The following is a 24,697-nucleotide window of genomic DNA, read 5'->3' as shown; positions in this document are numbered from 1 at the left end:
AAAGGTCACCAATACAAAAGTTTGACAACCGCTGAGCTATGAGCTGTCTATATGTCCCCATGTTTTTCCTGAAACGTTCTTAAATGTCTTCCATCATGCACCTCCTCTTACCTTCAGCAGTTCCTTCCCTTCCTTCAGTCACTGGGCTGCCCCTTATCCTCCCACAGTTCCAGGCAGGCAGAATGAGAATGAGGCAGAACACCTCCAGTCATTTGTAGAAGCCCAAAACACCCCATCTTAGTAGGTATTTGATCAATGGGCTTGGAAGTATCTACTCTGTCATTTTGCTCAAATTAAGTCCATAGGGAAAAAATGGAACAGTTCAGATATTTGCAGAGCCCTCAGTCTCAGAACAGAGTCCATTAGGAAGTTGGCTTTCCTCTTCCCTTTCACTTCTGAATGGTAGACAGTGAAGAAAGGTTCTGAATTGACTGTACCTAGATGGATGAAACTGTACATAGCAAGGTAGTATTTGGAGTATTTTTTGGTAGTGAATATAATATGCTGAATTACATAATCACTCTAAACAGGACATTATTTTTCTAGAAAACAGACTCTATTTTGACACACCTATTTTATATTAATTTAGCGCTGAAGTTCTTTTAATGACTCGTTAAGCATTTATTTGAAAAGGGGGAAAACAGCAGAGACTTATAACTAAAGAGGCAGATAACCATATTGGATTCTATCAAAAATCTTAGTGATAATTTTGGTTCCACTGATTTTGATGACTCATTTTAAAATTAATGTTTTAATAGCTTTTTATTTGAAAATTCTCTTCTCTCTGACATAGAAATCTTGGTTTGAAATATATAATTTCAGTGATTGATGTAAATAATAAGTAACTAAGCATCTGCAGATGTGTTTCTGCTATCTCTTTATGAAGACTTTAAAAGTAGCTGTCTCTATGGATTCTTCGCAGCAAGAGGTGGCAAATCTATTTGTTGGCGTGAGGAAGTGGAAACAATGATTAAGATAGTTGGACTAACAAGTGTTACTGGAGCTAATGGTTTTACTTGCAGTGCAGTACAACATACATACATTTTCAATACACAACCATACAAATCCAGGATATGGCAGGTAACCTCGAAAGCATTTTCCAGTGTCCTTGTTTATATCTGTTGTCAACTATCATGTGCAGTTTTATCAAAACACAACATTTGGTAAATCATAAATAAAATAGTGAAAACAATTTAAACTCCAGAGCTACCATATAAACATAAAAGGATTCCCTTTAGGGGACTTGGAATCCTTTGAATTATGCATGTATTGTAGGTTTCAGTAAGATAAAAGGGTTCTGGCAAAAAAAAAAAAGCCAACTTTCTCCACCTCCAAGGAATAATACGCATAATGGGGTGAAGAGAAAGTAAACAGCTGAAGCAAAAAATACCCCATGATTACTCATGAAACCTTATAAAAGTGAAATAAAGCAAATCAAATAAGGTGGAATTAAACAATGCTAAGACATTTAAAACTTCCATTGGTTCTAAAACCACCGACAGAGGTGGATCCCAGAGAACTCTGTGCCAATCTAATAGATTGAAAAATTGACATCTTCAGGGAAACCAATATGAGAGAATTTAAAGATCAGAAAAGCTAAGGAAATGGAAGGCCATGAAGTGATTTTTCGTTTTGTAATACCAAAGTACTTCGTTTGTGAACAAGGCAGTATCACCTGAAAGCCTTTTTTTATATCTTGTTATAATCATAACTTCTTGTCTTACAGCTACAGGACCGCACGCAGTTTAGTGACCGAGATTTAGCCACTCTCAAGAAATACTGGGACAATGGCATGACCAGCCTGGGCTCAGTCTGCAGAGAAAAAATTGAAGCTGTTGCTGCAGAATTAAATGTTGACTGTGAAATAGTGCGGGTAAGAAATGTACAGTCTCTCCGTTATCTTGTTTCAGAAGCAAAAATAGCATAGATAAAAAACCTTTTAAAATTGCATGAGGTAGCCAGAAATATATTTCACATATTAAATAATGAATGGCCTGTTAGGATGTACTCTTGCTCTTTCACCAGTCTATATATAGATAAAAGCCCTCAGGTGAGGGTTTTTTTGTTTTTGTTTTTGTTTTTTTTATTGATCATCAGCAAGAGCAGCTTTACAAAACAATTGACATTCCATTTAGACTGGAATTTATATAAGATTTTAAATGAGCAGGAGTATCCCAGCAGATTGAAAAGAACTAGCAATTATGATAGGACTAAAATACGAAGTGCCTCTAGGGATAAGGGAATGCTTTTGGTGTAAAATAAAAAATACGTGAAAAAAATTGATCAAAATGGGCGGGGGGGGGGGGGAAATACTTTTGTAGGAACCAGGATAAGATGTGACAAAGATGGCAAAGAATATCCTGAGGGATGCTGGGGAATTTCCATTTAGTAGTCCACATAGTCATCAATGATTTCCTTAGGGAAGAAAAATGAATACAGTGTTGATGTGGTTGATCATTTTAGAGAGCCATGCAATGTAACTGAAGAAAATACTAAAATGATACTGGACACAGTGGACAGATATTCCAGAGGTGTAGAGAAGATTGCAATCCTGGGAGTATTCTAAAATATCTGGATTTCAGGATCTGTTCTACCTTGAACTTGAAATCTGAATACTACAGCAGAAGGCAGAGCTGCAGAATTGTGATCAACATGGTGGTCACATATGGGTAGAGTTTATACAGATGCATCATGCCCATGGGTTAGGAAAGTGATAATCTCTTCATTCAATACTAATGAGACTCTGCCTAAAGTAAAGCCTAGAATTCTGAGCCCTGACTAATAGAAAGTTGGGAGGAACTTAGAGCAATTAGGGATAGAGGAATTGACTTCTGAGAAGAGTTCAAAAAATGTAATGTGTTTAGTTTGGCTGTGTGATGACTAAGAGGGAGCACAGTTGGAACAGTTTACAAATATTGAACGAGTTTGCCAAACCAAGTGGTGGAAGTTCTTTTGCCTGACTGTTTGAGAGTAATTGGAGAAAAATGCAGGACAACATAGTGTAGAGAACAGTCTTTTATTAGCAGGAAGATGGACGTGACAAGTTACTTTGCCCTTCACTTTTCATGGTTCTGACAAGTAGGTGTTAGTCACAGGATTATTTTTTTTATCTTGAGTCCAAGCTAACTGTATGATGATCTTTCATTTTAGTTAACTTGATGTTTCATCATCTTTCTTTGGGAGCTCTATTAAGCACCACAATAATGAAAATATTTATTATTTAGTTAAGTAATGTTCATAAACTGGGGGGTGCGTGCATGAAATTTTCATCATATCAGTAATAAATTGAAATATACACAAGCATTTAAAGGAATGTTTCATTTGTTGTAATTCTTGAATTTTTGGATTAAAGGCTTTTTACCATTATGTGACCAAAACATTTTTATTTCCTTTTATGTAAATTTACTTAAATCCCTTTGTGCCCTTGGAGGCACTCTAGTGTCATATTAAGTACAGACCAGTACTTGTTAAAATAGAAAACATTAGAACTGAAAAATATAGTCATGTACATTAATTCATTTTTGAAAGGTTAATTACTGAGACCGCTCTCTACATTCACATTTAATAGTGTGGGGATTTTTTTGAGCCTGGAGGTGTTAAAAGAGGGATAGGTAATACATAATACGCTGCAAAGGTTTTATCCTTTTTCAAATATTTGGGTGTTTTACGTTGGTATATGGAAATGATCAGATACTGAGCATGGTACTGCACTCTTTGGAGCAGTGGTTCTTAACCTTTACTGCAGCCTGCACCCCTTTGGTTCTCAAAATATGTTCTCGCACCCCTTATCAAAAATCATTGAAGTAGGTCAGTTCTTTAAACCTAGATGTATTTTTTGTTTGTATATTACAGTAATTGTTAAAAAATGTATAATGTTAATAAATACATAGGTTTGATGAAACAAACTAGTTGTACTTACGTGCCTGTGCTTAATTTGTGTTTTCGATTATTTACCTTCTAAAAAAATCTGGCATGTCTTGCACTCCCAGAAAGGGCATCTCGCACCCCCAAGGGGCGTGTGCACTCCAGGTTAAGAACCACTGCTTTGGAGATTAGTAAATCAATATTTTTTTTAGGCATTATGGGCCCAATTATTTATTTAATAGGACATCTTGGATAGAGTATGATGGGTTAAGCCCTTTGATCCCTCAGTTCTGCAAGTCATAATATGCCTCAGGATGCCTGTGAATTGAACTCAGTGGACTATTGTATGGGTGCAGGGGTCTGGCTGTGTGGTTTTGCATTCAGCATCAGGCCTTGTGTTCATAAGAAGAGCATGTTCAATAATAGAAATTGTCTAGTGTATTTGACTACCATCTATGGCATTTGTAATTGGGCAGCACTACACTGACTGTAAAAAATGGGTCTGGATGGAAGAAAGCCACTTCTTGCCTCACCCTTGTCCCTATATAGTCAAGACAAACAACTTAATCCCATCAGTAGTAATCACATTGATACCAGAGAAATTCCCCAGATTCCATTTTGTATTCTTGACCTCCTTTTGAATAAGCAAGAGTCACTCCACCATTGGAAACTGCAGACTACATGACACTAGGGTGACCAGATAGCAAGTGTGAAAAATCGGGATAGGGGATAATAGGAGTTTATATAAGACAAAGCCCAGAATATCAGGACTGTCCCTATAAAATCGAGACATCTGGTCACCCTACATGATACTTCAAAAGTAGGGGAAAGGTCAGCTGAGGTAAACAACATAGAATTGGTGGAAAAACCAAAGTAGGGGAAAGGTCAGCAGATCATAACCCTGAGGTAAACAACAGCTGCACGCTAAAAATAGAACTGGCAGTGAGCATGGATGGAATGTTGGCAGTGAGCATGTGCAGTAAAGATCTTACAGGAAGATATTATCAAAGGTGTCTAAAAAGTTCTGGCAGGATAGTCAGCATGTCAGTGGGCTGATAGGAGGAGAGAGTAGGAGCTGACAGGCAAGAAGGACAGAGAAGAAGAGCAAAGCTTGCCTGAGCAGTCTATTGACAGCAGCAGCAGAGTATCCTGCCCGGTCCAGCAGCAGTGGGAGAAAAAGTAAAAACAACACAGCAGCAGAGGGAAGCAGAGAGAAAGTTCAGGAGAAACAGTCAGCAAGCGTGGAGTAAGTCTGTCAGACAATATTACAGAATAATATAGCGTAGTGAGTAACAGAGTGTATGTGTGCGCTTGGGTTAATAAAGATGTGTGTTTGTGTTGTGCTATTTGTAAAGAGAATGTATATATGTAAGTTTTAAAGAACATTTAAAACTGCTGTCAGCAACCTCTGAACAACTGAACAAAGCAGGGCGCATCACTTAGGATCATCTCAACTGTAAGGCAATATGGTTTGGGGTATTCTTTAACTTGCTATAAGACATTTGTGTTTTAGATTATTATTGTATTAGGGATTATTATTTGCACCAATAAAAAGGTGCCTTGTTTTGAAAAGAACATTGTCTTTGTGTCAGTCATTTATCAGAAGCCCGTGTCTGTGTCCTCCAGGTATTTCCTTAGCCACCCTGGAGACCCATATGTCAGGAAAACAGATTGGTTAGTAGGTGAGCTATTCTAGGAGTACCCTAAATCTGTTTTTGGGGTGACAACATCTGGAGTGCACTGCTCTTAATCATACAACAGTTGAGCAAACTCTGCTCTACTTTACAACCATAAACAAAAGAATGTATATTTTACCAATTCCTGATTGTACCAGTAGGACTGAGATGGCTATCAGTCCCTCTTCCTCATTAAAAAAATGTGTCTATATGTGTTAGGATTTTGAAGGTGCTGTGATATGTAAACACCAGTATAATTGATGTGACAATTACAAGTATTTTTCAGCACAGAGCTAGTGTTCCTATGTGTATAAATCTTCTAGGCCTAACAGTACACCACTCTCCAAATTTAAAAGGAGATAAGGCAATTGACATGGTGTTGCTACTGGGTCAATACATGGACATTTTAAAATGGAAGAAGACTTTCACCATAACCAGCAAACTTCTGAAAGCCCTTTTCAAATGTCCTTCATATCAGAACAACAGAAATTATCATTTAGAGGTTTTTTCAGGAACAGGGCCTAGCTATGAAAGGCACAAATCATGAAAGATTGGAGGCTGGCAGCACTGCAAGGGTAGAGATTTTTTTTAAGATTGTTTAACAGACATAGATTTGCGGTCTATGCCTTCATTTAAGTCGGGTGTCAGAACTGTGTGTTTAAGCTTAGCTGGTGACTGCGTGTTTGTTTTTTAAAATATTGTTTTCATTGAGCACATTGTTCAGAGTAGTACTTCTTAGCCTTAACTATTGGCTAACAAAGATTTTATTTGGGAGTAATTCCTGTAATCAATGAATTAATAATTTAATTGGTTACATTGTTTCAAAAAAGTAAGTACCAAACTTGCATCATAGCACTAAGGTATAGTTACATGAAACTAAAACAAATATTCCCTATGTTCTTTCAGTTTGTGAAGAAGTGTGATCAAAATTAATGGTTTAATGTACATATACAATTTTCACGTTATGTCTTTTTTTTCATTTTACTTTGTTTTAATTTTATTCAGTTCCCCTCCCCACAGCTTTACCCCCTTGCAGTAGGTTTTTAAGGGGGATCATTTTTTCTTAATGATTTGTCCCCAACAAGAAATGTTGTTGTTCTGGAAATGCACACATACGTGATCTATAAGCATGGCCCCTTATATAATTAGAATTCTTTAGTGCAAAGAATATGAGGAAAATCTATTGCTTTTTCTTTCTCACATAAGAATGACATTTCACCCCTGTGCACCATCAAATTCCATCAGATTTAGTCCTTTCACGTTCAATGGTGTAGTTTGTCCCCTGGCTCCAGTGCTTCCAAAGGGATTGTGGTCACATAGAGTGACTGCAGGCTGTACATTAATCTTACATATGTTTTGACACCCCCAGATGGCCTTTCATGGATTTCCAAGGCACCAGAAGCAATGCTGGTTATTTTGTGGTATTCTCAGACACGTGAACTCTGTACCAAAGCCTCATTAAATTGTCCAATACTTCTTTAATTTCTTTTTTGATTACCTAGCTTTTTGAGTGTAATTAGAAGTTTGTTTTTAATCCTCCTTCTCTTGACTGATTTATTGATTCATGCCAAAGTTCAGTGTTTTACATTAGAAGAGCTTTCATGGTGATGACCTGGGCTCTTAGACATCTGAATGTCTTGGGAGCACAAGGATGATGACTAGAAAAAAAAATACCTTCTTTGCACAATTTCATAATCAGAAATAATTTGAGGAATAGAGGACAGATGCATGACAATGGGGTTTTGTAAGTAATTAAAGTTTGCATTCTTTGTAGAGTGTTGATTTGAGTTTTTCAAGGAGATAGTATAATGAAGAAATTCAATTAGAATATGTTGTTTAGATCAGTATTCCTCCTTGGGGTGAAGCCAGTTGGTTTACGGAAAAGAGAAATGTATATATTTAGGTGCATTTCTCAATGCACTGCTCCAAAATATTCATTATAGAGTGGTGTTTGCTATAGGAAAGCCTGTAAATACATGGCATATATTTTCTTTTCTAATTTTAAGTTTGGATTCCACAGAAGTAGATACATGTATTTCAAGGGGCATGTTCAACGTACAGTAGTGAATGCACGGTTCTATTTTGGCAGAATTTTAAAAGCAGAAATGACACATCAAAAAGAAAAATAAACAGTCTGCCTTGTCCATATGTTCCAATAACTTCTTGCTGGATTTTTTTCAGTAATTCACTGTGATAGGGAATAAAGAGGCAGACTCACTCTTAAATAAAGGAAAGATAAATTGTGGTAATGTTGCATAAACCCTACAGTAGTTAGCACCATGCATTGCTGCCATAAGCATAAGGAAGTTAAAGATATGGCAAATTATTTTATGAGAAAATCCTTAACCTCAAATTATATTCACTGTGTTTAAAATGCTCTAATTTGCCCATTTTTGGAACTATTGTACGTTCTTTATTATGAAAATATAGATTAGGGGAAGGGTCATTTTATCCAAGAGCAAGGGATCATCAGAAACAATGTGAAGAGTAAACAATTTTAACTTTTTAAAGTAGTTTTGTTTCAAAGGTAATTAATTTTGAAAAAAGCTACACACAGCATGGCATAGTTTTGTAGGTAAAGCTGGTATCCCTGTCTGTTATTTAAGTTGCCGGACACTTTGCATTATAAGAAACTGAAAATAGGGTCTTATATCTTTGTAAAGCTTTAACACTTTGGGCTCAAATTTTCCATGCTGGGTGTCTTCTTCAGGTTTTTTCTATTTTTATTTTTTTATTTTATTTCAGCCAAAACAGTTGAGCTGTTTCTGAGAATGAGGCAAGGAAAAATACATTGTTTTGCCAATGTTAAAAAATTCTGGCAACTTTTTTTTTACGCTTTAGTACCCCCATGCTTTGGAGCCAGGACTTGAAATTTATCATGGGATGTGCCATTTCCATCTCTGTGAAAATCTGCCCGATTTTGGCCAAATTATAAACCTTTGAAGTAAATCCCAATTGCACATGTTCATTAGAGACTTCTTGATTATAGCTGCTAAAAATATCTGAAGATTCTATCTTCACTGATCATGTTACAGTGCCTCTCGGCTCCTAGTACTGACCAGACTCTGCCTGTGCCTTCCAACAAAGCAACTGAGCATGCCCCATTCCCTCACAGCTCATACATCTGACCAGACTCTGCCTGTGCCATCCCAAAGTCAGGATGGAGCTGGGCCTGGGAACTAATCCCAGAGACCTCGTGTCTCCTGTGCTTTCAGTGACTCCCCTGATGACACCCAGGTAGCACGGAGGAAGAAGTTGTCTGATTTGAATACAGAGGAAACAAAAAAACAGATTTTGGAGGGGAAGAAGAGGAGTGGAGTGGATTGGAATAAGAAATTTGATTTGAGACTGGGACTGGAGAGGCAAGAAACTGGCTGGATGTGGAGACCAAGATTGTGAGCTCGAGGAGAAGCTGGGACTGATTGGGCAATGAGACTGGGATGAGGAACCAGTTTGGCGAGAAATGGAGGTGATGGGAGATTAGGTGGGAAGAAAGACTGAGACTGGCTGGGACATTGAGATAGGGAGGGGTTGTAAAGGGATGACCAACATTGGATGCAGAGCCTGGGTCAGAGACTGAGTCTGAGAGCCAATGTGCTTGGGGAGGGAAGAGACAGATCAGACAAGAAGCCATGGGCAACCTTAATTTTGGCATTTTTAAATTTTGAATGCTTAACTTTGCAATCTTAATAATGTTCTTTTAATGTTTTTGTATGTAATTTAGGAAAAAGAATAAGCATGTCTCTTACCATCTGTCTGGTCATACTTGTATACTTTTAAGTGTAAATCTTTATCTGTTGAGAGGTGTGGTGACTTGGGGTATGTCTACACTATGAAATTAGGTCGATTTTATAGAAGTCGATTTTTAGAAATCAATTTTATACAGTTGATTGTGTATGTCCGCACTAAGTGCATTACGTTGGCGGAGTGTGTCCTCACTACTGTGGCTAGCATGGACTCATGGAGCGGTGCACTGTGGGAAGCTATCCCACAGTTCTCACAGTCTCCACTGCCCATTGGAATTATGGGTTAAGCTCCCAATGCCTGATAGGGCAAAAACATTGTCGCAGATGGTTTTGGGTACATGTCGTCACTCTCCCCTCCCTCTCTCCCTCTGTGAAAGCAACTGCAGACAATCATTTCGCGCCTTTTTGCCTGGGTTAGCTGTGCAGACACCATAGCACAGCAAGCATGGAACCCGCTCAGCTCACCACTGTTGTTGCGAGAATTGTAAACACCTTGTGCATTATACTGCAGTATGTGCAGAACCTGGCTAAGAGACAGTAGCACAAGGACGATTGTGATGAGGACATGGACACAGACGTTCCTGAAAGTACAGGCTGTGGCAATTGGGACATCATGGCGGAAGTGGGGCTGGTTGATACAGTGGAACGCCAATTCTGGGCCCGGCAAACAAGCAGAGACTGGTGGGATGGCATAGTGTTGCAGGTATGGGATGATTCCCAGTGGCTGCGAAACTTTCACATGCGTAAGGCCACTTTCCTGGAACTCTGTGAGTTGCTTTCCCCTGCCCTAAAGCGCAGGAGTACCAAGATGAGAGCTGACATGACAGTTGAGAAGCGAGTGGCGATATCACTGTGGAAGCTTGCAACGCCTGACTGCTACCGGTTAGTCGGGAAGCAGTTTGGAGTGGACAAATCTACTGTGGGGACTGCTGTGATTCAAGTAGCCAATGTAATCACTGACGTTCTGCTATCAAGGGTAGTGACTCTGGGAAATGTGCAGGTCATAGTGGATGACTTTGCTGCAACGGGTTTCCCTAACTGTGGTGGGGCGATAGATGGAACGCATATCCCTATCTTGGCATTGGACCACCTTGCCAACCAGTACATAAACCGCAAGGAGTACTTCTCAATGGTGTTGCAAGCACTGGTGGATCATAAAGGACGTTTCACCAATGTCAAAGTGGGATGGCCGGGAAAGGTGCATGACGCTCGCATCTTTAGGAACTCTGGGCTGTTTGAGCAGCTACAGGAAGGGATTTACTTCCCAGATCAGAAAATTACTGTTGGGGATGTTGAAATGCCAATAGTTATCCTTGGAGACCCAGCCTACCCCTTGCTCCCATGGCTCATGAAGCCATACACAGGCAGCCTGGACAGTAGTAAGGAACAGTTCAACTATAGGCTGAGCAAGTGCAGAGTGGTGGTAGAATGTGCCTTTGGATGTTTAAAAGCTCGCTGGCGCTGTTTGCTGACTAGGTTAGACCTCAGCGCAACCAATATTCCCATTGTTATTACTGCTTGCTGTGTGCTCCATAATATCTGTGAGAGTAAGGGGGAGACGTTTATGGTGGGGCGGGAGGTTGAGGCAAATCGCCTGGCTGCCAATTTTGAACAGCCAGACACCAGGGCGATTAGAAGATCACAGGTAGGCGTGCTGCACATCAGAGAGGCTTTGAAAACCAGTTTCATGACTGGCCAGGCTATGGTGTGACAGTTGTATGTGTTTCTCCTTGATGTAAACCCGCATTCTTTGTTGATTTTAACTCCCTGTAAGCCAACCACCCTCCCTCCTTCAATCACAGCTGGCAAAGGAAATAAAGTCACTATTGTTTTGAAACCATGCATTCTTTCTTAATTTAAAAAAAAAGAGGGGGGAGATGACTGATAAGGTATCCCGAGTGGAGTAGGGTGGGGTTGGGGAGGAGGGAAGGACAAGGCCAAATTGCTTATTGTAGCCACACTATAAATCAAAACTGTTTGAATGACAGCCTTCTGTTGCTTGGGCCATCCTCTGGAGTGCAGTGGCTGGGTGCCCGGAGCCTCCCCCCGTGTTCTTGGGCGTCTGGGTGAGGAGGACATGGAACTTGGGGAGGAGGGCAAGCAGTTGTACAGTGGATGCAGTGGCGGTCTGTGCTCTTGTTGGCTTTCCTGCAGCTCCACCAGATGCCTGAGCATGTCCGTTTGCTCCCCCATTAGCCTCAGCATTGCATCCTGCCTCGTCTCATCACTGAATGCCTCCATGCATTCAGCTGTGCCCTATCAGTGCGGGAGGACTGCATGAGCTTGGAAAACATGTCATCACAAGTGCGTTTTTTTCGCCTTCTAATCTGAGATAACCTCAGGGACGGAGATGATAGGGGGGCATAGAAACATTTGCACCTGTTGGGGGATGAAAAGGGAGGGTAAAATTTAAGATAATACATTTCTGAGAACAAAAGTGACTCTTTCACAGTGAATCAAGCAATTCACAGCAGACAGCACATGTGCGTTAAGTACCAGATTGCATTTTGCCTTTTATATTGAGTGCCTGCCGGTATGGTGACACATCACACACGGCTGGGCAACAGAATTCGGTTTCCAGGCAGCCATGGTAAGCCAAAGGGTATGCAGATTTGGTTTCTAACGCCTTCATAACATGTGGGAATGTTTTCAAATTGCGGCGCCCTCCTTTCCCATAGCAAGCAATGCCAGTTGGGTTTGCCATTTAAAAGGAGGGGCTGTGGTTTTTGGGTGGATGTGCAGCACACTCTTCCCCCCACCCCTCCGCGTGGCTATTTGGGATGATCCCTTCACCCCTCTCCCCGCCGTGTGGATAGTCTCAGGGATGATCCCTTTTAGCCAAACGCAAACAGCCCAGCACGAATGGGATCCTTTTACTGTTCCCTTACAAAAATTCCCCTATTTCAACCAGGTGACCGTGAATGATATCACTCTCCTGAGGCTAAGACACAAAGATATAGACCGAATGTTGCTTCAATGTGACCAAAACGCAGGACCATTCGCTGCCATGCTTTGTGCTGCAATGATTCCAGACTACTTGCTACTGGCTTGGTGTGGTAAAGTGTCCTACCGTGGAGGACGAAATAAGGCAGTCCTCCCAAGAAACCTTCTGCAAAGGCTTTCAGAATACCTCCAGGAGAGCTTCATGGAGATGTCCCTGGAGGATTCCCGCTCCATCTCCAGACACATTAACAGACTTTTCCAGTAGCTGTACTGGCCACGAATGCATCCTAAGTCTTCAGGGCAAATCAAACATTAAACACTATTGCTTTTAAACCCTGTACTGTAGTTACAAATGTGCACTCACCAGAGGGGCCTTCTGCGCCTTCAGGTTCAGGGATCCCGCCTTGGGAGGGTATTGGCTCCAGGGTGATGAAAAGGTCCTGGCTGCCGGGGAGAATGGATTCACCGCTTGCCTGCTGCGCATTCTCCTTCTCCTCCTCTTCCTCATCCACAAAATCCTCCGTGTTGCGTGAGACTCCCCCCTTACAGGTGTCCACGGACTGTGGTGGGGTAGTGGTAGGATCCCCCCCTAGAATGCCATGCAGCTGATCATAGAAGCAACATGTATGGGGCTCTGACCCAGAGTGACTGTTTGCCTCCTTTGTCTTTTGGTAGGTTTGCCTGAGCTCCTTGACTTTCATGTGGCACTGTTGTACATCCCTGTTGTAGCCTCTGTCCATCCTGCCCTGTGCAATTTTGGCATATATATTAGCATTTCTTCTTTTTGATCGGAGTTCTGCCTGCACAGATTCTTTTCCCCATACAACAATCAGATCCAGTGTCTCCCGTTCGCTCCATGCTGGAGCTTGCTTACGATTCTGGGAGGACTGCATGGTCACCTGTGCTGCTGAGCTCGCCACGCTGACCAAACAGGAAATGAAATTCAAAAGTTCCTGGGGCATTTCCTGCGTATGTAGCTAGTGCATTGGAATTGAAAGTGCTATCCAGAGCGGTCAGATTGGAGCACTCTGGGATAGCTCCCAGAGGCCAATAACGTTGATTTGCCTCCGCACTACCCCAAATTCGACCCAGCAAGGTCGATTGTAGCGCTACTCCCCTCGCTGGGGAGGAGTACAGCAATAGATTTTAAGAGCCTTTTAGGTTGACAGAATGGAGTTGCTTGTGTAGCTCTATAGAAAATCGACCTAACACGGCTAAATTCGACCTAACCCTGTAGTGTAGACCAGGGCTTGGATTATGTGAAAGGAATGTAAGGTTGTGTTGTCTTATTTTAAGTCACCTTTAAGATTACTTGACCCTGAGACTGCCCAGGTTCCTGCATAGTTTGGAGTGGCCTGAAGGTTGCTCTCAACATGCATAGAATCACAGGACTGGAAGGGACCTTGAGAGGTCATCTAGTTCAGTCCCCTGCACTCAAGGCAGGACTAAGTATTATCTAGACTGGGGTGGGCAAACTTTTTGGCCCGAGGGCCACATCTGGTTATGGAAATTGTATGGCGGGCCATGAATGCGCACAAAATTGGGGGTTGGGATGTGGAGGGAGTGAGGGCTCTGGCTGGGGGTGCAAGCTCTGGGGTGGGGCCAGAAATGAGTTCAGGGTACAGAAGGGGGCTCTGGGCTAGGGCAGGGGGTTGAGGTGCAGGTGGGGGAGTGGCTGGGCTGGGGGTGTGGGCTCTCGGGGGGCAGGAGGGTGGGAGTGGGGGGTGGGATGGGGATCAGGGCTGGGGCAGAGGGTTGGGGCGCTGGACGGTGTCAGGGGTGCAGGCTCGGGGCAGCACTTACCTCAAGCAGCTCCCAGAAGCAGCGGCATGTCCCCCTCCGGCTCCTACATGGAGGCGTGGCTCTGCGCACAGCCCCATCCGCAGGTGCCACCCCTGCAGCTCCCTTTGGCCACGGTTGCTGGGCAATAGGAGCTGCAGGAGCAGCGCTTGAGGCAGGGGTACCTTGCAGAGCCGCCTGGCTGCTTCTGTGCATAGGAGCCAGAGAGGGGACATGCTGCTGCTTCTGGGAGCCGTGGGAAGCCACGGCACACGTGGAGCAGGGCAAACCCCGGAGCCCGCTCCCCAGCAGGAGTTCGAGGGCCAGATTAAAACGTCTGAAGGGCCAGATGCGGCCCCCAAGCCGTAGTTTGCCCACCCCTGATCTAGACCATCCCTGAGAGGTGTTTATCTAACCTGCTCTTAAAAATCTCCAATAATAGAGATTCCACAACCTCCCTGGGCAATTTCATTGACAACTCCTCCTAAAGGCTATTCTTACAACAGTGGAAAGCCAAAGCATAGTGGTGCTCTGGCTCTGCCCAGCTTTCTCTGGCTATGTCCTCTTTGTGGAGGGGAATGAGATAGAGCTATACCACTGGAGGATTTACAATATGCTGTGGGAAATCCCAAGGTGGCCAGCTCCACTATATTTTGGGCTGCTTTGTTCCACTGGCATGTGGTAGAGCAGGGAAAATTGGGCCAAGGATCTTGCCCTCTCCCTGTCACACAGAAATGTTCATTACTCATGGTTTTAGGACTGTGACTTTTGTTACTATTTCTGATATCATCCATTTGTATTTCTCTCTATAAGACTTGGATTGGGAATCGAAGACGAAAATATCGTTTAATGGGGATTGAAGTCCCACCCCCTAGAGGAGGCCCTGCTGATTTCTGTGACCATCCTGAATCTGGTGCTAAATCAGCACTTACTCCAGGAGAGGAAACTGCTACTGAAGTGGGAGATGATAATGATAGGAATGATGAAGTATCAATCTGCTTATCTGAAGGAAGTTCACAAGGTATTTGAAACTGCAATTACACTGTTTTGTTAATTATATTTTGCAATTTGTGTGCTTTTCATCCCTCTCTGGTGTGTACATTCTGAAGTGTTTGAAACAGTTGCTTTTTTTACCTAGGAAATGAACAGCTTTCTGAAACTCAAACTACTATTTTTAAAATTACAGTCATTTGGCATTGTCCTTGCCAAGGTGGCGGAGGCAAGTTTTTGAGCTATTATGTAGATTTATAAAAACTGTAATAAGAGCACCCATTCAGCGCTCTGAGCACTCTTTAACAATTTATTTTCTAAAACACTAAAATAAGTAGACCTGTCAGTTCCTCTTGATCAGTGGTTCTCAACCTATTTACCATTGTGGGCCGCATATGCAGCTCTCTGTTATGTGGCCACATCCACACTATATATATATGCTACTTGTAGATCTAAAAAAAATAAAATAAGGTTTAGTTTTTGAGTATTTGTTAATGACAGCAGTATGATTCAAACTGATATAGTACTTTTCATTTCAACACTGGCAAATGTTTACCAAGAGCATTTTAAATTAGCAAAATAAGTCAAACGTTAACTGTTAAAATGAATTAATTTACTGTAAGGGTGGCATGATATGTTGTATTGCCACCCTCCCTTCCTCGCTGCTGCTGGCAGCACAGCTGCAGAGCCTGCCTGCAAAGATGGCTCCCCCTCCCCCCAGCCAGGGACTTCTTCCTATGCGCCCAGCCCCCCCATCTAGGGACTGCCCCCGAGCCTCTCCCCACATTGAACCCCCAGCCAGGGACTGCCCCCCATCACCCAACCCAGCTGGAACTGTACCCCCAGCATCCAGACCCCGCCCCCCACCCAACATTTGGCTGGCACACATGCCTGCCCTGCAGAGACAGGGTGCCTTGTCCAGTGCTGAGTGCTGACCGCTCCCCCACTCCCACGGACTGTCCCCTCCTTCATCTAGTTCCCCACCCAGGCCCCTCAAGGACAGCCTCCTCAGCACTCAACCTTCCCATTCAGGGACTGTGCCCTAGTATCTAGCCCCCCATCCAGGGACTGCCCCCAGCCAGCAGTCCCCAACCTAGAGTCTGTCCCCCATGCATCGGTTGCACCCCCCTCCCCGCGGTCCTACCCCCCTGCATCCTCCTCTCTGTGCAGGCTGGTCTCCTACCTCAGCAGTAACTCAGCTGCCCAGCCCGCCCCTCCCACCTGCCACTGTGGTCCAATTCCCGGGTGCCTGCTCTAGCTGGGGGTCAATGGACCTGCAATCTTGCAGAGTCTGGGGGGCCTCCTGCCGACGCTGCTGGGCCCAATCCTGAGGGAAGGGGCTGACGCTGGGCCTAATCCTGCACTGCCCCATTTTTGCTCTCCCCTCCTGCTTGCTCTGTGCTTGGGGCGGGTGCTGCTCCCACTCCGCCCTAATTATGGCCCTGAGAATGTCACATGGGCCACAGCTGTGTGCTGATTGGGCTGCAAGTAGGTTGAGAATCACTGCTCTAGATCAACTCAAATAAACAATCATGTGGTTTAACTAGAGTTACAACACAATCAAAACAGTCTAGTCCAAACATACCTACAATAGTATTAAAGCCTCTTTAAACAGCCTGATAACAATGCAGAGAATTAGGCAGTAAAGTCAGTAGCACTGGGCTGTTTAGAGGGCACCTAAAGAGAGAGAGAGAGTGTGTGTGTGAGTTTGTTTGCCCACCCCTGCAATTTCATGAGTTTGAGTGTTAAATGGGAATTAGATGATCAACTCATTTGCTCTGTCTCACAGAATAGAATGACCAAACCCAGTCTTCTGTGTCCCTTTTTTAAATTAAAACTCTGGGCCCTAAAGGAGATGAACTGCCACCTTTGCACGTTTCACTGGCTTCAAAAGTTGAACTAATTGCTCCCAGCGCTTCTGATTAGAAGTGATCAATAAACCCTGGGCTCGCTAAACTAAAAGGAAGTCTGTTTTAGTGCACACTGTTGCAGTTTTGTATGCTACATATGATCTTGTCAATTTGTTTGAATGGTATAGAGGAAAGAGTTAGAGACATTGAGAACTGTTGGGAACAAACTTGTGATGTCTTTGTCAAATTCAACTATAAATAGAATAAGATGATACAGAATTGGGTTGAACAGATTGAAATCCAAGGAAGATGCCAAAGTATGAGAATCCTTGACTTGCCTGAGGGAGAAGGAACTGGTCCAGTAGGATGTTTATTTAAAAGAAAAAAAGTGAATGTTATGCCATTTAAAGTGAAGGATGACTCAATATTCATTGAGCTAGGCCTTTTGAAGCTGAACACAGAGCTGTAAGGGATCCGGGCAAGAAGAATATGATTATAATAAAGCTTATGGAACTATGGACAAACACAGGATTTCCTTAGTAACAAAAATGAAAGAGATTTTTATATTCAGCATAAAGATTATTTTCCTACCAGCCACAAACCAGAAAGTAGTTCAAAATAGGTTAGGAGGCAGTAAAGAGAACCTTTATGGAAAATTAAAATGGATTAATTAAGAATAAGTTAACTATTTTATTAGACCCTCCACAAGTCTGTGGAAAAGCTGTTGGACTAAATTGCAACTAAAACCTTAGATATAGTAGTGGACTTTGACTCTGATAATCCTTAAAACTGGAATCTATTTGTATGCCAAAATGATTATTTCAGTTTTATTATTAGGTTGCAGACATTATTTCTTCTATTGGTACTGACTGTCACTTAGCTTTGAGTCTCCAGTCTGCTAAACCCATAATAAAGACTTTATGAGAGGAGAGAGAGAGGCTAATTATATCAATGAGGGTTTGAAAAAAGAGCTGACACTCCTGGAGAAGATAAGTAGTCCAGAATTACACGCAGCAGCTGTTTTGTCAGAGCTGTGTAATCACCCTTTTAACTTCTTTGGAAAATACAACTATAGGTTCCAAAAGGACATTCAGAGAGTTGAAAAGAACTACTCCTGGGGGAATTCTGCACCAAAAAATTAAAAATTCTGCACACAATATTTTAATATTCTGCATATTTTATTTCTCAAAAGAACACAATATAATCATACCAGTTTCAGTTATTTTTGGTCATTTATTTCAAAATACCCGTCAGCAAGTATGTCTATAACAATAGAGACAACAAAAAAGATTCAGGAAGTGTTTTTTGACAAATAGATTCCTTACTAGGCATATTAATACAGAACTCTGAGTAATAATTCATTTAAACTACAATACAGAACTGTATTTCCTGCACTGTTCAGAAGCCGTGCAAAGCCGTGCAAAGTCAGGGATAACAGAGGAGCTGAGGGAGAGGGAAGTGTAATTGCTGGGAAGGAGCCTGGGTGTGAACTTGGGGTTGTTGGTTATGAGTGGGAAAAGTATGGAGCAGATTCTTTGGGGCGGGGGTCAGGGAGGGTTTGTTAGGGAGCATCCCCCATGCAGATCCAGGCTGACCCCTAGCCTTTCCGATTCAGTCAGGCACATCTGCCCCATCTCTGTGTCCCTGCACCCCCATGTGTCTTTGAACCCGCTGCCCAAATGTGTCCCTCCACTCTCATTCAGACAGCCACTCCCCCCATCCCCATGTGTCCCGGTACCCCCTCCCCCAATCCCCATGTGGCCCTGCACCTCCCTCATCCCTGTGCTGTGAAGAAGGCACTACAGGCTCTTTCTCTTCCTTAGCTAGCCAGGAGTAGTGCCTCTGTTCCAGCGCCACAGTGCCCTCTGGTGGGAAAAAGGCCAAACTGCATCAACTTTCAAGCCAAAGTTATTTTCTGCTGAGGCTGCTCTGGGCTAGCACCATAGCGCCCTCTAGTGGGCAAAAGGCAGAACTTCAATAACTTTCTAGAGACGCTATTTTCTGCCAAAAAAAATAATATATGGGTGGCACATGAATTATGCGCACGTGCAATGGTTCAAAATTCCCCCAGAAATAAAAGAACTAACTAGGTAAGTGAAATAAGTGGAATGAGGCTGGTGAGGGCTGCTCCTCTTTAAAAGTAGCTGATGAAAAAACAAAAATCAAAACCATAACTTGATGCAAAATTAAGGGTATATACTTTATCAAAATCAGAAAATGGAAAATGTTAGGGTTCACTAGTAACATTAACTGGCACTTTTGTCCATATTATGTTAGTCATATCCACATTAGGTGTATCGGTGCAGCTCTGAGGTCAGTGAGCTGTGCCAATTTACACTAATTGAAGAACTGGTTCTTCATGCTGGAAATTTGGATTCACTGGTCAAACTAAGCAAATGGTGACTATTGAGATTACAGGGCAAGCTACGCTTTAGAGCCTTTTTCAGTCCCCGCCATGTGCACCCCTCTGGTGACAGCTTTTGCTTCCTTCACCCTTCTCTGGGTGGAACCACTTGGTCCTACCACCCTTAGACTAGATCTCTGGACTGCAGCCCAACTGTTTACCACCAGTGGTAAATTGACAGGCTCAATTGCTTTCAGCACCTGCAAGAACTTTCTCCAAAAACCTGTGACAAGCAGGCGATTGAAATGACACAGAACAGCTTCATCAAAACAAAATATTAATGCTACATTGCAGTCAGAGAAGTGAGTTAAAACAACAAAAGTCTATGAGCCAATTAAATATCCAACTGGTAAAACTGAGATACATATCCTATTCATATAAAATAATACAGATGTCTCCCTTGTTTTCCACAATGACCCTGGGCAGTGCAATAGGATTTTGTAGCTCTTGTGATTCAGGGCCCCAAAGGAGCTATGTGGCTTACTGAACTGAAGCGGCTGCCTTGCACAGATTCATAGTTACTGTGAATGTATGTCTCTGCAATTAGAGCAATATGAATTAATTGGGAATATAGGGATTGCCATACAGGTACAAACCAAGGAGCCATCCAATCAGCTGTTCTGTTTAAAAATAGTCAAGCCAGATGCCACCAAGAAAGGCAAGAAATCCTGCTAATACACCTCAGTATACAATATAAAAACAGTTGGTAGGATTTCTTTCTGATATGGTGGAATTGCTGGAAATTGGCTTGTGCCCTGAAGTGTGATTGATTGATAACCTTTCTAATTTTGTTCTAAATATACTGTTGCAGATGTTTGTTCTTGTTTTATATTAACGTCTAATCCTTTTCTGAAATATACTAAGCTATTTGCTTAATTAATAACCTGTGCAACTATCAAAGGGTAACTTATATGGCCTATGTTTTTAACATTCTGTGTTTGATGAAAGTGGCTTGGTATAATTACAAAGCTAGAAATTGTTCCTTCTCTTATAGATGACATTTCCTGTACTTGAATCTGTAGCTTTGCTTATGTAGTTTAATGAGTTAGGCTCTTTCCCCTTTTCTATAACATTATTTCCCAGCATTAAAACACATGTAGGCATACAGTCATTGCATTACAACATGAAACCTCAGATCAATATCTGTTGCAGTGGTTTCTCAGTCTGGAATCCGTGGATCGCTACATTGTTGAAAACTACCAGGTAGTTGGAAGAGATTCTTTAATCACATTGCTGAAGCAACTGTCAGTCTTCATTCAGTGGCCCTTCCTGTTAGTGATAGCCTTGGCCAGGATTCTCTTTGAATTTCCAGAGATACTGGGACCAACCCTGGTCTACACTAAGAAATTAGGTTGGTATAACTACTTTGCTCAGGGATGTGAAAAATCCACACCCATGAGCGATGCAGTTAAACCAAACTAATTCCGGGTGTAGGCGGCGCTGGGTTGACAGGAGAATCACCCATCGATCTAGTTACCACCTCTCAGGGGGGTGGATTACCTACGCCGACAGGAGAACCCCTCCCGTCAGCATAGGTAACATCTTCATTGAAGTGCTGCTGCAACGTTCTAAGTGTAGACAAGCCCCAACTAAACAAAACAAAGAACCACCATTTAATGTCTTTTTCAAGAGATTCTTTGATGTAAATTCAACCAGGATTAGATTTGTAGATGATGTTAAAATTGGAAAGATAGCAAAAGTATCGGAGGACAGAATCAAACTGCAGAATGTTCTAGGGTATGTCTACACTTAAACCGCTACAGTGACACATGGGTTCTGCCATTGGCATAGGTAATCCAAGACATGGTAGCTAGGTTGATGGAAGAATTCTTCTGTTGACCTACCACTGTCTACACTGGGGGTTAGGTCGGCATAGCTATGTCTCTCCGGGGTGTGGATTTTTCACACTTCTGAGAGATGTAACTCGGCCCATATAAATTCCCAGTGTTAGATTACAACAATGGGGACCTTTGGCAAAAAAAAAAAAAAAAATGGTGGGGGGGAGATTCTGTACTCCTTGTGTGAGGGAAACCCTATGGAGATGAAATAAATAGCATAGGTCAAAAACGAGATTAAGTAAATAAATGAGAATATTGTCACTGATTTCAATATGGCCAAATCTTGATCCCACTGTATTGGTTTTTTCAGTTTTCAGGATTAATTTCAGGGCAGGTCTACACTACAAACTTGCAGTGGCGCAGCTGCACTGCTGTAGTGCTTCTGGTGAAGACATTCTAAGGTGACAGGAGAGAGCCCTCCCATCAGCTTAATAACTCCACCTCCGTAAGAGGCAGTAGCTATGTTGGTGGGAGAAGCTCTTCCACTGATGTAACGCTTTCTACACCACTGCTTAGGTTGGTATAACTACATTGCTCAGGGGTGTGGATTATTCACACCCCGAGCGATGTAGTTATACTGAAATAATTTTGTAGTGTAGACCAGGGCTTAGTGGTTCCAGTGCACCAATATGGGGATGTATGCATGCATGTGAGTGAGATACACAGACAGACAAACCCACACATATATGTACCCTAATCTTTTAGGCTGGGATTTTAGGGAGTTTGACACCCAAGTCCTGTTGAAATTCAGTGTGTGTTGGGTGCCAGACTCCCTTAAGCTCCTTTCAAAACCCAAGCCTGAAGCTATAAGCAGTGAGAAATTGGTGTATAATGTAGGAGAGTAACTGACAAGAATAATGTCTGTCTGTCTTAGGCAGTGATTGGTATAAATGTGATTTGAAATGTTTGTGTCAAACATTAATTATATGCAATCTTCTTAATTACAAATAAACTTTGGTTTAGAAGTCAAAGAAGACATCACCACATAAATATATCTTAAAGAAATTCCATAAAAAGGGCATTAGGGTACTAAAGCTAGAACTCCGAGGAAGATATAATAGCTCATTTATTTCTGCAGAAGAAACCAGTGAAGTTATTCAAAATGAAGAAATTGGTCACAAAGAAGAGGACCAGAATACATTATCTGCAGATAATGTGGTATGTACACTTTCCATATCCTACCAATTAGACCTTCTTAATTATTACTGTATAAACTGTCTTCCAAAGGCAGTATTTCTGAGGTAGTGAAGATTTCAGTTTCATGTCCTGTTAAAAAGAATCCTGTTTTATAACTTGAATACTAAAAATAAGCAGTTACTGATAGAATTGTGCATATTCAGTCAAAAAATTAAAAATATTTTCCATATAATTTAATGAGTAGAAATCTTGTGTTTTAGGAGGCTACTTAGTGTAACTGCATTACTACATTCTAGTCTTTCTCATCTCCAAAGTCCTGAGTAATTCTTCCACTCTACTCAGCTCTGGAACATTGTCGCTTCAGTAGAGTTATGCTCTGTGTATAGGGACATGTGGAAGTGCTGAAACAGTGTTTTGTCCTGCTTAGTTCTGGTGTACTAGCTAGGCCTGAAACAATTAAATTCAGGTTGAATGGTTAGGCCCTGAGCCAGCAAGGAACTTCTGTGTGGTTGCAGAGGTGCCATACGGAGCTCCTCCCAGTACTGATGCCTTATTTGGTTACAGCTAGCCTGAGATGTTCTGTGAACCTCAGAGACCAGATGCCCCAGCATCCTCGGTACATGCCTCACTATAATCTGTTTAATAATTTTGTGTGTTGGAAAGCCCAGTGTACTGCATGACAATATAGGGACAAATTCCCATTGAGTAATTAGGTACAACTCCATTGACTACACTGAGGTAGCCTTACTTTTGCTGTTGATGAATTTGGTTCATATACTTTTACTATCAATTTATTTTTAATTCTGTCAAGTAGTAAGATTTTTGTCTGGGTGTTTTTACCTAATTCTGTAAAAAATTGGGGGTTTTACACTTTTCAAACATAGATCTAATTAAGAATGTAAAAGGCCAGTGTTAATCCTGTGTTAAACATAAATTGTTTCAATCACAATATAGTATTACTACCATATTTCGTGTTGAAAAGTGTTTATTTTTACAGTATTTAGCACTTACGTGGTATTATCCAATGTGTTATATTTTTGAGAAAAAACTCAGTGAGGTGAGAAGAATGATATTGAAAGTGTGTTATGACAGAACAAAGCATGTCACGTTTATAGGTTTTTACAGTGCCCATGAGGTAGTTTTTATTTTTATTCATATTTAAATTAGATTTCCAGCAGATGGAATGAATATAAATCAGTTTGTGATAGGAGGCTGGCATTCTTGCCAATAAATCAAGGAGATAAACTGCAAACTGAAATTACTGAATCTGTATATTTCTCGGCTTTTGAAGGTGGTGCGATCAGTGAGGAAGATAATGGTGTTAGGGCAGGCTTTTATTCTACTGTTTCAATCAGTATTTAATCTCTGTGAGCTAAGGTATAATAAATTTAACCAATTTTATTGCTGTTTAATAGAACAGTGTTTAAATTAGATCGTTTTCAAATGATTAGGGTATAAAAATAAACACATAAAAAGGGCAGTAGGTTATAGAATTTAGGGAAAATGTGTTAATTTTTAAGGTAAAATTTAAATACCTTAGAATCAGTGATGTGTGAGATCTCCATAGTTAAGTCACAATTGAGTTTCTGTCATAAACTGGATTTTAGCTTTCCTGCTCCTCCCCAAATCTGAATTCCACAAACCAAGGAATATTGGCTTCAGGATTGATGGTTGGAGCTCAGATAGTTATCAGGATCCGTTGGGGGGGGGGGGGGGGGGAGAATTGTCAGCCAGCTCCCTGATGAACCAATAGAGGCTCCTCAGAAGGCTGAAGATCCAATGTAGGCTCATCAGACAACAAGTTTAGCTTGTTAGAACCTGAACCTGTCTCCTGAGATTTGTTGTGGGAGGAGTTGGTTGGCCCCGAAGAACATACCAGTACCTGCAGTAGATGTTAGGGGGCCCCAGCAAGCCCCCAAATGCTTATGGGAGGTGGAGCATTAGAAGGGACTGCTGTGATCAGGCCTGGAGTTCTTCTAATGCAGACTTCTGCAGGAAATAAAGGGGGAATCTCCCTATTTGCTATCCCCTCAAAATCTCCTTATTGCCCTCATTTCCCCTTTATACCTTCACTGGAAACATCATATGGTGTCCAGGAAGGAATCCCTTCACCTACACACCTCCGTCTGCCCACAAGTTGGACTCTACCCATAAATCACTTATATGTACTCTCAACCTGTCTTTACCTTAACAGAGGTTTATTGTCTTAGAATGTTTACAAAAGGAGGATGTTCTTCCTCTTGGATGATGACCCTTCTCTTACTCTCCATACGACTAGACTCAGAGTTTCAACAGGTGGAGACAAATGTATTTTTCGTTCACGATATATAATTGAACTCCCTAATTTCCTACCACTAATTTCTCTGTTTCTAATGGTGCTGGAAGAGGGAGAAGAGGCATAGGAAATTTGAGTCCCATCCCTGTCAGATCATTTTACTCAAAAAAGACTGGGTCAATTCCTGGAGCTATC

At 41.9% G+C, this 24,697-nt stretch overlaps 1 protein-coding gene across 4 annotated transcripts in view; it reads left to right on the top strand.

The window, feature by feature from the left end:
* The window catches only part of HDX (highly divergent homeobox), an 89,598-nt gene that overhangs the window by 54,336 nt on the left and 10,565 nt on the right, over window positions 1-24,697 (top strand). For all 4 annotated transcript variants that reach the window (XM_054039951.1, XM_054039949.1, XM_054039953.1 and 1 more), the window contains 3 exons: window positions 1,727-1,873; window positions 14,822-15,029; window positions 22,169-22,248. In XM_054039951.1, coding sequence (XP_053895926.1) covers window positions 1,727-1,873; window positions 14,822-15,029; window positions 22,169-22,248 — 435 coding nt within the window. The remainder of the gene's footprint in view (window positions 1-1,726; window positions 1,874-14,821; window positions 15,030-22,168; window positions 22,249-24,697) is intronic.

This window comes from Malaclemys terrapin, chromosome 9 (genome assembly GCF_027887155.1).
Source record: "Malaclemys terrapin pileata isolate rMalTer1 chromosome 9, rMalTer1.hap1, whole genome shotgun sequence".
NCBI classification, from domain to species: domain Eukaryota; kingdom Metazoa; phylum Chordata; order Testudines; family Emydidae; genus Malaclemys; species Malaclemys terrapin.
This window is presented reverse-complemented; position numbering and strand designations above follow the sequence as displayed.